Here is a 14,895-nt window from a genome sequence, read left to right as displayed (position 1 = left end):
ATGAAGAGCTCAATGCTGTTTCTCATTTTGATATACAGAGAAACAATCAGAATACACCAAGGAAAATTTATGGTAATGCCTAACATGTATAAGTCATGCAATGAACATTTTCAGCTTTGGCTAGCACTGAGATCAATAATTCAGTGTTGGGTAACTAATACCTACCGCTGTTGGTAGAGTAAAAGTGTGAAAGAAAGTGTGTGGATTCCTAGCCCTGGTGTGCTGTTTAATTTCTCTCCTAATCTCGTGTGTGCAGGATGAGGGTGAGGATAATTAGCCATCAGAGCAGCCTCGTGGCATGTGGCATTCCGATCACTCAAGGTCCTTAGATGATGGTCAGGCGTCCTTTCAGAGAGGTGTGCTCCAGCTCTGTGAGAAGCTATTAGAATCCTCGTGGGCTGGGATTCGTGCTCCATAGGAGGTTGGAGAAGTCGACCACAGTCCCTTCTGGCACTGGTATCCTACAAGGTCCACGCAGCGACCTGGAGAGGACAGCACTTGGGGCTCTGGCCTTCAGAACGCTTTCCCACCCCGCTCTGCGAGCTGTTTTTATTTTTTAGTTACATTTAACTATATGAAATAATTGGCCAGCTAATTAATCCCGTTTACAAGCTTTGTCGGATTCTTCAGCTGTCAGTCATGCCCGAGCCCGCGGCCGGCGTTTAGTCTCAGCTCCCTCCTTCATGTGACTTGGTCTCCATGGCTACAGGCTGCATCTGCTGACACCCCACTCTCTATTTACTGCTTAATTAAGAATTTCACGCTCAGCCCTTATCTGCTGCTAAGAACAAGAACACACTGTTAAGAAACTCCAAATTTAGGTCTGCGGCACAAGGAAAGCATTTCTTGTAGCCCTGCCTGTGTGGAGCCTCTTTAACTACCCTCTTGGCAACCGCGCTGCCACCCTTCAATCAAAAATCATTAAATGGGGCAGAGATAATGAGCATGTAGCATATCAAAAGGAGGATGTTTGCTCGGGCTAAGGAGGAAAAGCTGTAAGGGCCCATAAGCAGCCGCCACTTCAAAGGGAGCAGGGGCTGATAAAGAGTCATTTGTTCCTGTTTGACTTATGTAAAAGGTCTGGTATGTTGGAGGCCCGTCTCGCAGACGCGGGTCCCCCCTCTCGCTGCTCGTGTGTCAGCAGCCGGGCAGCTGGGCCCAAACGCCATCAGCCCAAGCATGTAATCACCCGACCCCGCGCCCACAATGGGCACTTGTAGGGGGTGGACGGGGGACAATGGGGACACAATTATTGCAGCTGCTTCGGGAGGGCCATCATTCTTCCTGCAGAACGGCGTAGGCCCTGGCAGGGCGGAGGGGAGAGCTCCGGCGTATTATTCATACTCTGACTTTGGGAAGCACATCGCCGCACCGGTGGGGTTTCGACAGCTGCTTGTGTCCCGCTTCGTCCTAATAATTGTACATTCTGTCAGGGGTCAGCTTACTTTTGACCCTCTGCCTTTGTGCCCGCCGGGACGCCTTTTAGGGCGAACGGCGGGGAAGTGGCAGGGCTGCGTTACATCCAAAATTAACGTCAGTAAATACGGATCAGATGCCAGCTCATTCATGGGCAGGCTCCCGAATTCACACAAGGGGGAGGGGGGGAAAAAAAGAGGAGGAGAAGGGGAGGGAAGACCCTGTGGAGGAGGAGATATTGTTATTCTAATGAAGAGGGCAGCTGAGCAAGGCCACCTTGGCTCATGGATGACTTGGGCGTTGTGCACGCTCCCCCTGTCCAGAATTGCCCAGTGACATGCAAGTGTTTCTCTATGGGGAAGAAAAAAAAAAGCCTGATACAAAAGGCAAGAAAACATACCGTATGGAGGGGATTAAAGGAGTTAAGTTGCCTTGATGCGTTGCTTGCTCACACTTTTGTAAATGAGGCGCAGGCGTGGGACCATATTGGGGGTGCTGAATGGGAAGAAATCACTGTGATGGGGGAGCACTGCTGTGATGTGGGGCACCTGTGCTGAGATCCTGCTAACAAAGGTGCTTGCTGCTACCTATATATGTCACCTCTGTTTACCAGTTCCCTTTAGAAATAATCTTTTCAGACCAAGAAGAATTGGCATTCAAGGAGGGAGAGCCCCATTTCCCCGCTAGTGCTGAATGAGGGGAAGTGAGGACTCGGACCATCTTGGTCTGAGGAATCTGGGGAGAATCCAGTCTCTTTGACACCATCAGCTTTGCTCTGATGCTTCTCAGTCTTTGTAGCATCCCCTTTTGTTTCTCTGGGGCACGCCATGTTGTCATAGAGGTGCTCCTCAGTGACAGGCTTTGAATTGATGTGTGGTTTCCGTCTAGGGGCAGGGGAGGTTTAGGTTAGATATGAGGAGGAAGTTTTTCCCCCAGAGGGTGGTGAGGCACTGGAACAGGTTGCCCAAGGAGGCTGTGGATGCCCCATCCCTGCAGGCATTCAAGGCCAGGCTGGATGTGGCTCTGGGCAGCCTGGTCTGCTGGTTGGTGACCTGCACACAGCAGGGGGTTGGCACTGGATGAGCACTGTGGGCCTTTCCAACCCAGGCCGTTCTATGTTTCCCAAACGCTGTTTCAGGAGGGCAGCCTTCATATGGAATGACCACATTGTACCAGAAAAACCCTTCTTGTAACAGGAGAGGTGGAAAGAAACATCACACTGTGGGACATCTGGGATATTTTTAGGAGAAATGTCCTGTGTAAATGACAGTAATAACGTTATGAGCTTTTTTAAGTCTGTTACAAATACGAGCATATGGTGCCACAGCGTGGGATTGCTCCTTGGTTAAGGTCTCTGGGCAATAGTGGAATTGGCTGCAAACCAGAGAGATGTTGCTTCCTTTTTGTTCACTTCTGAAGTGTTTAAACTATTTTCTTTTGGAATAAAACAAAGCATTGGCTTGCTCCATCTCTCCATCCAACATGGCTTTTTTTTTTTTTTTTCTGAAATGCAAGCACTTGTCATGGGCAATATTGTGAACATCTCTGGAAGGATTATCAAACTTTTTCTTGACCCCAAATGCATTTTTTTCCTTAGACACAGCTTTTACGGAGACAGGTCACCCTGCTGACTTTGCTCAGGCTGCTCATGTGTGAGCTGTTAAGAGGGCCTGAGGCCGGATCTCATGTTACTGCTGTGTCAGAAGCAGGTCTGCAGTTTCCGTGGTTGTTCAAAAAAAGATATAATTTGATTACACTTATTGTCTTTCTAAATTCCTAGAGAATGATCTCACTTCCAGTTTGCTCCACGGGTTGTTGTAGTTGCTTCGTGTAGGAGGAAAACAGGCCCTTAAGACAGTTTGGTTCTAATATTAAAATACAGAGAATAAATGTATTTTTCTTCAGCCTTATTGCTCAGGGACAAAGGGGAATCCTAGGTGAAAAGCTTGAAAATTGCATTAATATTTCTTTGAAGGCACTGATATCCATCCTGATAAAATTCACCCTACATCCATTGTTTTGGGTGGTCAGAAATGCTTCCATCATCCTTTCAGCAATGGTCTTGTGTGTGTGTGATGTCTGCAGCAGGAATTTCATTGCTTCATCTCCATCACTAATATGCTGCAGGCAGGAATCAGTCTCTACTTGCCCAGATACTTTTTTACATCATTTCTTAGTGCAGTATCCCCGGGATACCATATTTCTGGGCACCTCCTTGAATGGTCCCAAGCAGAGGAAGGGCAAAAAATCCCATCCCAGGTTCTCCAGCTTCTAGAGGTGTGTCGTACCACATTGTTGATTGTGATGTCTAAAAGTTTTGATTTCCCTGTGATATATGTTAGCCCAATTGATGTTAAACAGCACAGAGGCGCTTGTTATTTGTTAGTCAGGCTATTGGAGCCATTTATCCTGGTTTCAGCCCTTCCTAATATCCACAGGCAAAATTCCCTGTCACTGCAAAGCTGATAAAAGACCAGGTTGCTCCTCCTTCATGTTCACTCAAGGAGCCCTAAACCAGAAAAAAGTTAGTCAGGAAGGCCTATATTTATGATTCACAGCCCAAGCATCCAGGAAGAGCTGTAATAAGGCAGAAAATTGATGAGCCTTATAAAGGTTTTATACAACTAAACCCTGGAGCCTTATAACTGCATTTTGTGAAGAGACACCTTAATTCAATGTTTACTAATGACGTCCTTTGCCTGTATTGCCTATATCTCTTCCTGTCCTGTACAGAAACAATGATAACGTACTCGATAGCAAAACAAAACAACCAGGATAACTATGTCACCATGGTCCTGATGATTCTCAAGGCCCGTAACCTGCTTTGATCACTTCTCAGGCAACGGAATGCGACAGGTTCATGCTCGTTGCACTTCATCCTGAATCAACATTAATAATTGTGATAGCAGCTGGGCTGGGGAGAATTCAGCCCCACATTCCTGAGCTGATGTGGAGGGTACAGATGGCCTATCGTGGTTTGAGTTGTCATGCCGTGTGGTTGGATGACACCTCAAACGTGGGAAGTTTTTGTTCTTTTCTCAGAAAATGGCTGTACCTAGTTAACCCTTAACAGGTCCTTTCGTCGCTGGGTGCAGGATCTGAACGCCTGTATAAGGTCTTTAGAACACTGAGCAGATTTTTTGTCCCCTGAGGATTTAATTAGGAGAACAGAACTTTTCTCTGAACAATGAAAACATCTCTGATTAGACAATTGCACTGTAGTGTCGGAAAAACCAAGCAAAACCTATCCATCAAGAAATAGGATAGTGTCAGGCTTGGTTCTCTCACTTGTCCTGACACTACTGTGAATTGATGTAACACCTTTGGCTCCAGATTTGCTCTCTGAAAAGTGAGAGGAGAAGGAAGGACATCTTAAAAGAGGATCAAAAATGGCCCTCCAAGGCAGTCGTTTCTTAGTAGTCTCCCAGTCAGACTGTTGCTCTGAAGGTGTGATTTTCTTTCCCTTGCTAGTCTGTGTAGCCTAGAGGAGGAGCTCTGCCAGGGAGATTAATTTCTCCTGATACAGATATCTTACATGAGTTGTCTAAGCCTACCCTGGTTATCCTTTATAGTCTACAGAGAGAGAAAGGTCTCTCTCTACAGCGTATCTCATCCCTAAGGAGTATAATAACATGGATGGATAGTTCTTTTGAGATACCTCCAGTGACACCATGAGGGTCCAAGCTGACTAATTAGTCATCATTTCAAATTAGGTGAGATGTATGCCCTCTGCAAGGGTTAATGTCGGAGGAGGCAAGTGCCCATAGAAGGGTGTTGTCTAAAAGCCAGATTAACTGTATGCCAAAGACTTTAAATGAGTATTAGATCCAGCAGGTGGCAACCCTGCCCATGGCAGGGGGTTTGGAACTAGATGATCTTTAAGGTCCTTTCCAACCCAAGTCATTCCATGGTTCTATGTTCCTATGTCCTCCATATGTCATTTTTCAGCTTCAGGCCACCCGAGGACATGGTGTTGTTCATTTTGAGCACCGTGTGATGGTTTGGGGCAGATTGGCTTGAGTGAACACGAGTTAGACCACAGCTACTGCTGGGAGAGAAGGTGTCGCTGAGGAACAGGGCTAAGGCACCTGATTACTAATTAATCAGATATGAGAAAAACCTCATGGAATCAGTTTCTATTTAATTATGGAAGCCTCATTTGGCATAGGAGCATATGCTGCTAACTCAATCGAGTGCTTTCAACTGACATCAAATAGTAATTATCGGAAAGAATCAAGTTTTTTGATTATTCATACTAATTTATTGAACACTTAAAATTAATGAACCTCAGTTATTTTAAATTTGCTCAGCTGCACTGGGAGAAAAAGAGGGAGGTAGGGAAGGGTGATTCTCACAATTTAAAAGTACAGAGACTTGTTTAAAGATAAAATAAGTAAATTACAATACGGCATGAAATCCCTTCGGTGGGTTGATACGTGTGTAGGAAAGTTCTGACAGAACTGAGGAAAGTTCTGACAATGGCTTTATTTATACAATTCTTCTACCCCAGAATTCTTCCAATGGCATTTTAGGGTCACCAGAAGGGGTTGGGCAGTGTAAAGGAGATTTATCTGTTTGGCAGAGCGTTTCTATTTTAACCTACGATTGTTCCAGTCTGGTGATTGAAAGGAAGTGCCTTTATATGCCACTGGAGATGAAGAAGAGGTAGCCTTTCAGCTGGCTCTGAAGCAGTTTTCTTCTGCTCCTCTTAGCTTGCTTTGCATTATCCTGACCCCTCTCCTGCTGACAGTATACTGGCAGAAAGGTTACAACTGTGATAATTGATTCTGACCTCTTTTCACAGTACAGAACACAGGGTCCCTGTCTTCAGTCTATAAAGTCTGACTAATTAAAGCATCTCTTTTAGATACCAGATTTGGTGGGGGGAGGAATCAAAACCAAACTACAAAACAAAAGCTGTAATTTGTTGCTTGATCCAGTTAATACATTATGCATTCAATGGTGTAATATTGCTTGTGTTAGTGGAACTGCTGTGGATTTATAGTGGGATAAATGAGATTCATGTTCCAGCCTAGAATTTCTGATTGTTGAATGTTTTCTTTTAGCTCTTTCTAATGAGTTGTCTTGAGACCCTTAGTATCTGCAAATTAAAATGTATTTGTTTACTCCCTTCTCAAAATACAAAAAAAAAAAAGACAAAAATGAGTTGGAAAAAACACACAGTCGTTCCTAAAAAATCTTGTCGTTGGAAATGTAAAATGTTGTCTGAGAGCCATGTGTAGCAATTCTCTCGCTGTGAATTTTTGTTGTTGATTTGGTGAATTTTTAAGGCCCTGCTGTAACTCCCTGCAATTCTCTGTGTTCAGTCACAGGAGCTGACTTAATTCAGCTGGAGCTGAAAGAGAAGGAAGGAGCCCCTTCACCTACATCAGGTGTGTGAGTCTGTGTCGGAAAGGTTCAGTCTGGGAGTCACACCATTTCCTTTTTACTACTTGTTCAGAGCTGTATTGCTGCATTTCACATCAGTGTTTTGTACATCTATCAACCCAACAGGGGCTCTTGGCATTCATTTAAGCATTTCATTGAGCCATATCTACCATTGCTCGTGATAAATGTGTGATTCCACATTATAAAAGACCATAAACTTTTGCTAAGAAATGCCACAGAAGATCAGGAAGGTCATGGGGAATGTGAGAGTACAGTGTGTTTTAGTGCTCTGCAGTCATCTTAGTGTAATAGGCTGACATTACTGCACAGTTACACACCGAGTCAGACAGCATAATACACCGGAGATTGGGGGAGACCTCCAAAACTGGATCTGAGTTTCATAGCCGCCCTGCTGTTTATTATCAACAATAATCATTTATGTAGCAGTAAGGCTTAGGTATTTTTTACAGAGCATTTTCCCCCTGAACCTATAAGTAAAAGAATACCCAGCCTTGAAGAGCTGATGCTGAGCTTCATTTCACTGTATGCTGGCAGCACAGTTTTTCTTCTCAGCAGCGCTCTTGAGTGATTTCTAGTCCACTGCACGTAGGCATGAGTTTGCCCTGTGTTTTCAGTGATGTCTGGTGAAGCTCCCCTCATGAAAAAAAACAGTTTCAGTCAGAGGTAGGTGCTTGCACAGGCCTCCAGAGGGAGGCCCAGTCTGCATTAGTCTGGGACAGGAGAAACCGTGTGTGTGCAGGACTTCCCTCAAGGCTTTCCTTCCTCTGCTGATGGCACAGCAAGCTTAAGCAATTAATTTGTAAGACTGGCTCATTAGCTGTCTAAAATGCAAGCACAAGTACCTACACTTTGTGCATTTTATTTCTCCCAATGTTTTCCTGATGCTGCTGAGACTCAAAAGTTTCCCTTTGGATTAAGCTGAACATTAAAATTAAAACTTTGTAGGAGTTGCTACGTGTCCCAGTTAAGCTGGTGTTTCACCACAGGTCTTCGTTACCACGTGCACAGCATTGCTTTTCTATGGGCTAAAAATCTAGTGAGAGTTAATTACTCATTTTTAAAAAAACTTTCACAATTTAGCATACTCCAGGAATTCAATCTGTTTTCTAGAACACTGGTGAAGAAAAACATGTGAGAAGAGTTGACATTTTTTTGTTAATTTACTATTTTTGTCCTCTGGTTTTGCCACAAAAGAAAAGGTGACTGGCTTGTATCTTTGCTTCTTCATTTTAACGTTGTGTTCAGAGTGCTCAGAGCCTTGGATGATGTAAGTAAAAATAATCATAGAATCACCAAGGTTGGAAAAGACCTCTAATTAATCCAGTCCACCTGTCCACCTACCACCTGTATCTCCCCACTAAACCATGTCCCTTAGTACAACATCTAAATGCTTCTTGAACACCTCCAGGGACAGTGACTCAACCTCCTCCCTGGGCAGCCTGTTACAGTGCCTAAACACTCTTTTGGAGAAGAAATGTTTCCTAATGTGCAACCTGAACACCCCCTGATGCAACTTGTGGCCATTCCCTCTCATTCAGTCACTAGTTACATGGAGAAGAAGCCGTTCCCCACCTCACCACAACCTCCTTTTTGGTAGTTGTAGAGAGCTATAAGGTCTTCCCTGAGCCTCCTCCTCTTCTCCAGGCTGAACCATTCCAGTTCCCTCAGCTGCTTCTCATACCGCTTGTGCTTGAGACTCGTCACCATGAAGTTGTTGTTTGTGATGCATATTCACAAACCATAAGCCTCAAGATTTGCTTCGCTTTTCCTGGATCCCAAACAATTTGAATCTCTTTTTCAGCTATCTTCCTGAAGTTTAACTCCAAAAATACAGGTTTGGGAGAGAGAGGTGTTTTTGTTTCTCCTATTGGCAACTTCCTTTAAGAATGGAAGGCAACATAGAGCAGTTAGTGTTGCTTCATCATTGACAAAAGGAGGATGGTAATGCCACAGATGCTTAACTATCTCAGAAACAATAATGCTCTCAGCTACTGAAAACAATAATTCTCTCTTCATGCGTCCTATTTTGTAGATCCTTCTGATTCTGTTTTGAAATGGTCGCACCCAGAGACATGGAAGGATGTGGAAAAAGGCTGGGGTGGATTCAACTGCAGCATCCCAGGTCCAGGAGAAGATGTCATCATCTTACCCAGTAAGGATGGAAATGATGGTGTTTAATTTCTGTAATGGTGCTTAGATCTCTCTATGTTAGTACAGATACAGCATGTGTTCTTTGTCACCAGCCTCTACTCTAGTGTATGCAGGACCTGATCGTGTTGGTTTCTTGATCAACAAGTGTGATTTTTGGAACAGAATAATATTTTCTGTGTGCACGTAAACAGACAAAGTGTTACTCATGCTGATGTCCAGGCTTAAATGTATGCAGGGACTTTATTTTAGGAGCAGGATCGTGGGTCATAAAGGTCTCATCTCTGGGCCTACCTCTCTGTGTTTTGTGCAGGGAGGACATTTCACATTTCCACAGTTGTGCCACCTTCCATATTATTCTCCTATTGCAATTATTGGTATCAGTGATAACCTCTCAGTCCGTTTGCCATGAGTGCCTCCCAGATGTTTCAGTATCTGTCTGTATTTCAGCCTCAAACTTCAGTTACATTTAAATACTGATTCAGTTTACAGTTTTATTGCATGAACACCTTTCTGTATTCTAGCAAAGATATGATGGAGCTTGCAGCAACATTTGGAGGAGAAAACTTGTGATAACCTTTTTATGTAAAAGCTGACCCTGATCTGATCAAGAAGTTAGACTAAATGAGCATCTGAGGTTCCTTTCAGATTGAATTATCTTATGATCCTCTGAACGCTGTGAACCTGACGTACTCTGGGACCTGGTGCTTCTCCTCATTTCTGTGAAACTTCTAAGTCTGTGTGCCTACCACAGTTCCACATCTGGAAATAGGGGTAATGCTGCTTCTTGTCTCTTACTCTTCCATGCGTTTCTGGCATATGAAATCAATGTGGAAAAAAAGTTTCTGTTGTTGCGTGCTAGCATTTTAGTGTGGAGTGTAAATAGCAGTTTGGACTTAATTATCTATCATTAAAAATATGTCATCATTGTACTAAAAAACAGGCTAACAGCCTTTACACTTGTTTGTCTGGGAGCTAAGTGCTGGGAAAACTGGGAGGGAAGAGAAGAGGTCTCAATGTAATCAGTTTGGAGTTTCTCATTTGCTGAGACAGTTGGAAAGACAGACAGAAGGTCTGCTGATCTTTCCCTATACTGCAAGGTCAGCATCTTTGCTCAGACCTTCTCTGAGCAACTATCTGTCCTTTAGAGCTGGAAGTTTTTTGGAGAGATCTTCCAGATATGAGGGTGACTGACAATATCAGTGGTCACAAGTTATGCCAGATGAGGTTTAGGTTGGTTATTAGGAAGAATTTTTTCATGGAGAATGTGGTCAAGCACTGAAATGGGGTGCCCATTACTGGAGGTATGTGGACATGATGCTGAGGGACATGATTTAATGATGGGCCTCAGTAGGTCACGCTGGTGGTTGGTTGGGATCATCTTGAAGGTCTCTTCCAGTGAAGATAATTCTGTGATTCTGTAACTGTTGAGTTGGATTTTATTTTGTTTTCCTTGTTATGCTTCCAGGACGTGTTCTTAGCATCAAATCTTCTACAGAAATAACTGGGAAAAGCCGTATGCATGTAGCAAGAAATACTTCATATTCAGAAAAGATAAGTCACACTGCCCCCTCACTCAGCTTCTTGGAGACAGTTTGCATTGACTTGAAGGCTGGATAAAAGATTTTTGTCTGAAACATTCCCATCCTTGAAATTTCTGTTAAGTTTGACAGAATTTCAGATTTACTGAAACACTTTATGAAGTTATTTTAATTTCAGCAAATAGCTTTTCTAAAAATAAAAGGCCTTAAATACAAAGTTCACAAAATACAAATTCACAAAATTAAAATATTTTATGCTGTTATTTTTCTTATCAGAGAGAGGATATTTTAATGTTTTCAAACCACAATACTGCAATATTTATTTTGAAATATACTTATTATTTGGTTTTCTAAAGCTAAAAATTGTGTCCCCGATGACGTATTTGCCAGTTCTGTAGTGTGGAGGTCTCAAATATCCAAGGACATTTCAGATGGGGCTAAATGTCTAAACTAATTTACTATGATTGACATTTAGGCACCTTGTTCTTATCAGATGACTTAGTTCAGGCATCATAAAGTGCATCCTGAACAGCATTTCTACAGACCACATTCAGGAGTGCCTGGAGAGAAAGCACAGCTTGCCATTAATGTATGTCTCTAAACCATTCTGTGACGGTGTGTATTTATTTCCCTTGTGTGTATACACAGCACCATGTAAAGGCCTGGCCAGAGGGAATCTGTACCAGAAAAGTGGTTGACCCTAATCTACAAAGTCCAAGCGTGGCACCCTAAACAGTGGGCTTGCTTTTCTCTTCCCACAGCAGTACTCCACATGTTGAACTTGCACCTGTTTGCTAGTGAGAAAAAGTGTCCTTTCTTCCTGGTTCCTGTGCCACTCTCACCTCTGTTGTACCTGAACCCTTATGTAGGCATGAAGCAGCGATGCATTTCTTGCGTGCTTTGCTCTCTGTCTAGTCCTCTTGCTATGGATGAATTTTGCATTTTGTCCTTCCTTGATCTCAAAGAACAAGACAAGGGAACTACAACAGATCACGTTTCAACTTCTTGTGTATCACATTATACCCAGATCAACAAACATCCCAGCTTAGAACCCATGACCAAAGCATTTCAGCCTTCAAAAACTATAACTACGTGTCAGAGACAGACAAGAGTGCCAGTGGTAGTGGAGGCCTCTGTACTGACATTAATAAATTATATAGAGTGTGTTCCTACAGTCTCAGGAAGCAAATTACAATCTACACAGAGACAGGAGGTAGTAATTAAAAAAGCTTGGCTAACGGTTTGGATTGTTCTGATTAGGTTAGGGAAGCTAAAACTGCTTGCTGAGGTTCTGGTGGTCCTTTGCTGCATTGCAAATTCACCCATGAACAAATCACCTCTGTGTTTCCTGCAAATGTCAGCGTAATCCTCCTCCTAACTGTCTCATTTTAAGCTGCTGCATGAGATATTGACTGCAGCCTTTGTGACACACCACAAGGCTCTGTCTACATGACTAAGCTGTGCCTGAAGCATCACGCACTGCCCACAGCCCAGCCCAACTGATCTAGTTCTAGAACTGGAAATAAGACTGCTGCATCAGCGTGCTGATATACCAGAACTAATTAGCTCTCCTGAGAGGCAAAGCTCGTTAGCTTAGGCCTATTGCTGTGCAATGTGGCCTCACAGTCTTTGGGGTCAGAATTTAGTGCCTGAGTGGGATTAGGCACTGGGAGCTTGCAATTCTGAATTGCAGTGTTCAGCTCCTCCACTGCAGGCAGTAAAACTGACTGTTCTTCAGAGGAGCTTTACTGAGTAGAAAAAACACAACTAAGTGTTTAACAGACAAAAAGAAGGAAACAGTATGTGAAAATGGTAGGACTGGTGGACAGGCCCATCTTATTCCTATCAGTGATAAAAAACACCTTGGCTTCTATCGCTAGAATTGAGATATATGATTAGCAGGTGTGCAGAAACCCTTCTCCTCACCCTTCCATTTCTGGAATTGTTCTTCTGTTTTAGCCCAAGAATAGCAACAAGAGTAAGAACACAAATTTGTCCATCACCTGAACTCTCTTGAGAAAGAACTGCTCGATTGCCCATCTGTCTCTTCTGATTACCCTCTCCTTGCTTCCTGCTTTCTTTTTCCTCTCCTCCTCATTCTTTTTGGCTTGGAGATGTTGAAACCTGTATTTATGGTGTGAGTTGACAGTGTGCAGTGTCTTAAATTGGAATCATAGCCATTATTAGTGTGACAAGTGTACCGTATGCTCAAATGAAAGCTAGGCAAGAAGACTGGGCAAGAAGAAATTTTGGTCCATTTTTCATACCTTGCTTTGCAGCCACAACTGTGTATATGAGTTTCTAGTTGCAAGAAATGCAAGGTCCTTGCTTGGATCCAGAATCTAGAATGAAATAATTAAGAGCTGTTTAGTCATGGCATTTTATTCATGTTTCCCTTCCCATTTCACAGAATCACAGAATCACAGAATGGCCTGGGTTGCAAAGGCCCACAGTGCTCATCCAGTTCCAACCCCTGCTGTGTGCAGGTCACCAACCAGCAGCCCAGGCTGCCCAGAGCCACATCCAGCCTGGCCTTGAATGCCTGCAGGGATGGGGCATCCACAGCCTCCTTGGGCAACCTGTGCCAGTGCCTCACCACCCTCTGGGGGAAAAACTTCCTCCTAAGATCCAACCTAAACCTCCCCTGTCTCAGTTTAAGACCATTTAAGACCAAGATCCACTCTGGATCCCTCTGTTTCCCCCTGCTCCAGCAGGGCCAACCAGATCAGGGTGCCCAGCACACGGCCAGGGGCTGTGGGGGATCTCTGTGAGTAGCCTATTTTAGCTACTCCTAATTACCTGTTCTGGAAGCTATCCACAGTGATTTTCAGCTTGAAAGCCAAGTTCTGGGCCTATCTCTGCCTTACTGTGTCAGTCCTCTCAGCCCTGAATGAAAAAAAAGCAAGTAATGGTTGTTCAGATCTTGTTTCTAGTGCAAAGAACTGCAGTGGGGGACTTTGATCCAGGCTTCACACAGTGCTGAAATCTCTGAGTGAATCTGGAGAGCTGGAAATAAGGATGAATATGAAGGTCTTCTGGTTTTGCCCTATTCGAAAGCATTGGTGAAACTCAGAAGTTCTTGCAGCAAAGGTGGGTCTCTCCTGTTAAATTAACTTTCAGTGCTGGAATGCTGCAAGTCTCCTTAGTGTCTGACTCCCCTGAAGGTCTAAGTCTCTTCCAGCTGGATAATTCTGGCTTCAGGAATATGCGTTGTTGTCTCTTAACCCTCCAGAGCTGCAGCCGTCCCGCAAGGACTTCTTGAATTCACCACACAGGCTTGAGCAGCTTCTGCACCTTGAAAAACAAGCTGGAGGAGTTTAGTCATGCTGGTCTGGCAGCATTAGCTTCTCAAGCCCTTGGATTTTCAGGGCTTTGCTTTATGGTTTTCAGTGTGACACACTCCTGACACAGCACGCTCAGGGTTGGGAGAACGTGTTATAATTCCAGCTGGTGGAATGCTGTTTTGAAGGGTACTGGTATGATATCATGTCGCCTCTGGCAATTTCTTTTTCTTCCTCTTCTGCTTCTTCTTCTTCTTCTTCTTTTTTTTTCAGTGGTGGAATTCACTTTGTTATTCATTTTCTGATTTTGATTTTCTTTGAACTTTTTCTGTTTGAAGAGATGAATGCTGGAGTACTGTATCTCATATAATAGCTCTTCTGTTGTGCCTGATTTCCATTCAATGGCATGCTATGGTGTTTTATAGTGCAATACAGTTGATCAAAGGCATTTTGTGTCAGTACTGGAGTCATTAGCGAGTTCTCAGTGTGGTACATCTGAACATTAAGACTGTAGCATACCTGCGAGCTTTTGTGTAGAAGAAAATATATGGATAATGAAATCTAGCCCTGTTTTCAGGCTTGAACTATCGCTTTCTAAAAGCAGTTGCTTGCTATTATGACAATGTCTTCATTGGAGAATAGCCACTCAATTCTGTCATTCTGTGAAAGTGAATCTCTTGAGCTCAGTGACTGAAGGTTTATGATTTTAACCCCTTTGTAGCCATCTCCTTAGAATATATGACTGAGCGTATTCTGTACAGGCTGTGTTCATCCTGAGGCCTCCCTTGAATCTGTCTTTCTCAAGTGCGCAAGAACCTGTTTGGCTGTGAAGGAGCCTTCTGTTGTCTCTACAGAGCAACATTTCCCCGTCTGAGAACTTCATACCCCAGGCATCACACCCTGTGGCTCTGTTCAACTGAGGAAACCCCAGGTTTGCAGAGATTCTCTGGGAGAATTTCATATAACTGTGTTCCAGGGCTCACATGTATGATGCTACAGTTACAGAGAGGCTGCAATTTCCTCCAGGAAACCTTTTTCTGAAGAACGTGCAACTCAGCAAAAAATACCTGTTCAAGACAGGAACCTGACATATAAATAGT

At 43.6% G+C, this 14,895-nt stretch overlaps 1 protein-coding gene across 1 annotated transcript in view; it reads left to right on the top strand.

Moving 5' to 3' along the window:
- Positions 1 to 14,895, top strand: part of PKHD1 (PKHD1 ciliary IPT domain containing fibrocystin/polyductin) — an 87,538-nt gene that overhangs the window by 48,966 nt on the left and 23,677 nt on the right. The window contains exons 15-16 of the mRNA XM_042883475.1: positions 6,744 to 6,809; positions 8,858 to 8,977. Coding sequence (XP_042739409.1) covers positions 6,744 to 6,809; positions 8,858 to 8,977 — 186 coding nt within the window. The remainder of the gene's footprint in view (positions 1 to 6,743; positions 6,810 to 8,857; positions 8,978 to 14,895) is intronic.

Source organism: Lagopus leucura, unplaced genomic scaffold, assembly GCF_019238085.1.
Source record: "Lagopus leucura isolate 7727_CA_CO unplaced genomic scaffold, USGS_WTPT01 Super-Scaffold_100038, whole genome shotgun sequence".
NCBI classification, from domain to species: domain Eukaryota; kingdom Metazoa; phylum Chordata; class Aves; order Galliformes; family Phasianidae; genus Lagopus; species Lagopus leucura.
Note: the sequence above shows the minus strand (reverse complement) of the source record. Positions and strands in the feature narration are given on the sequence as shown.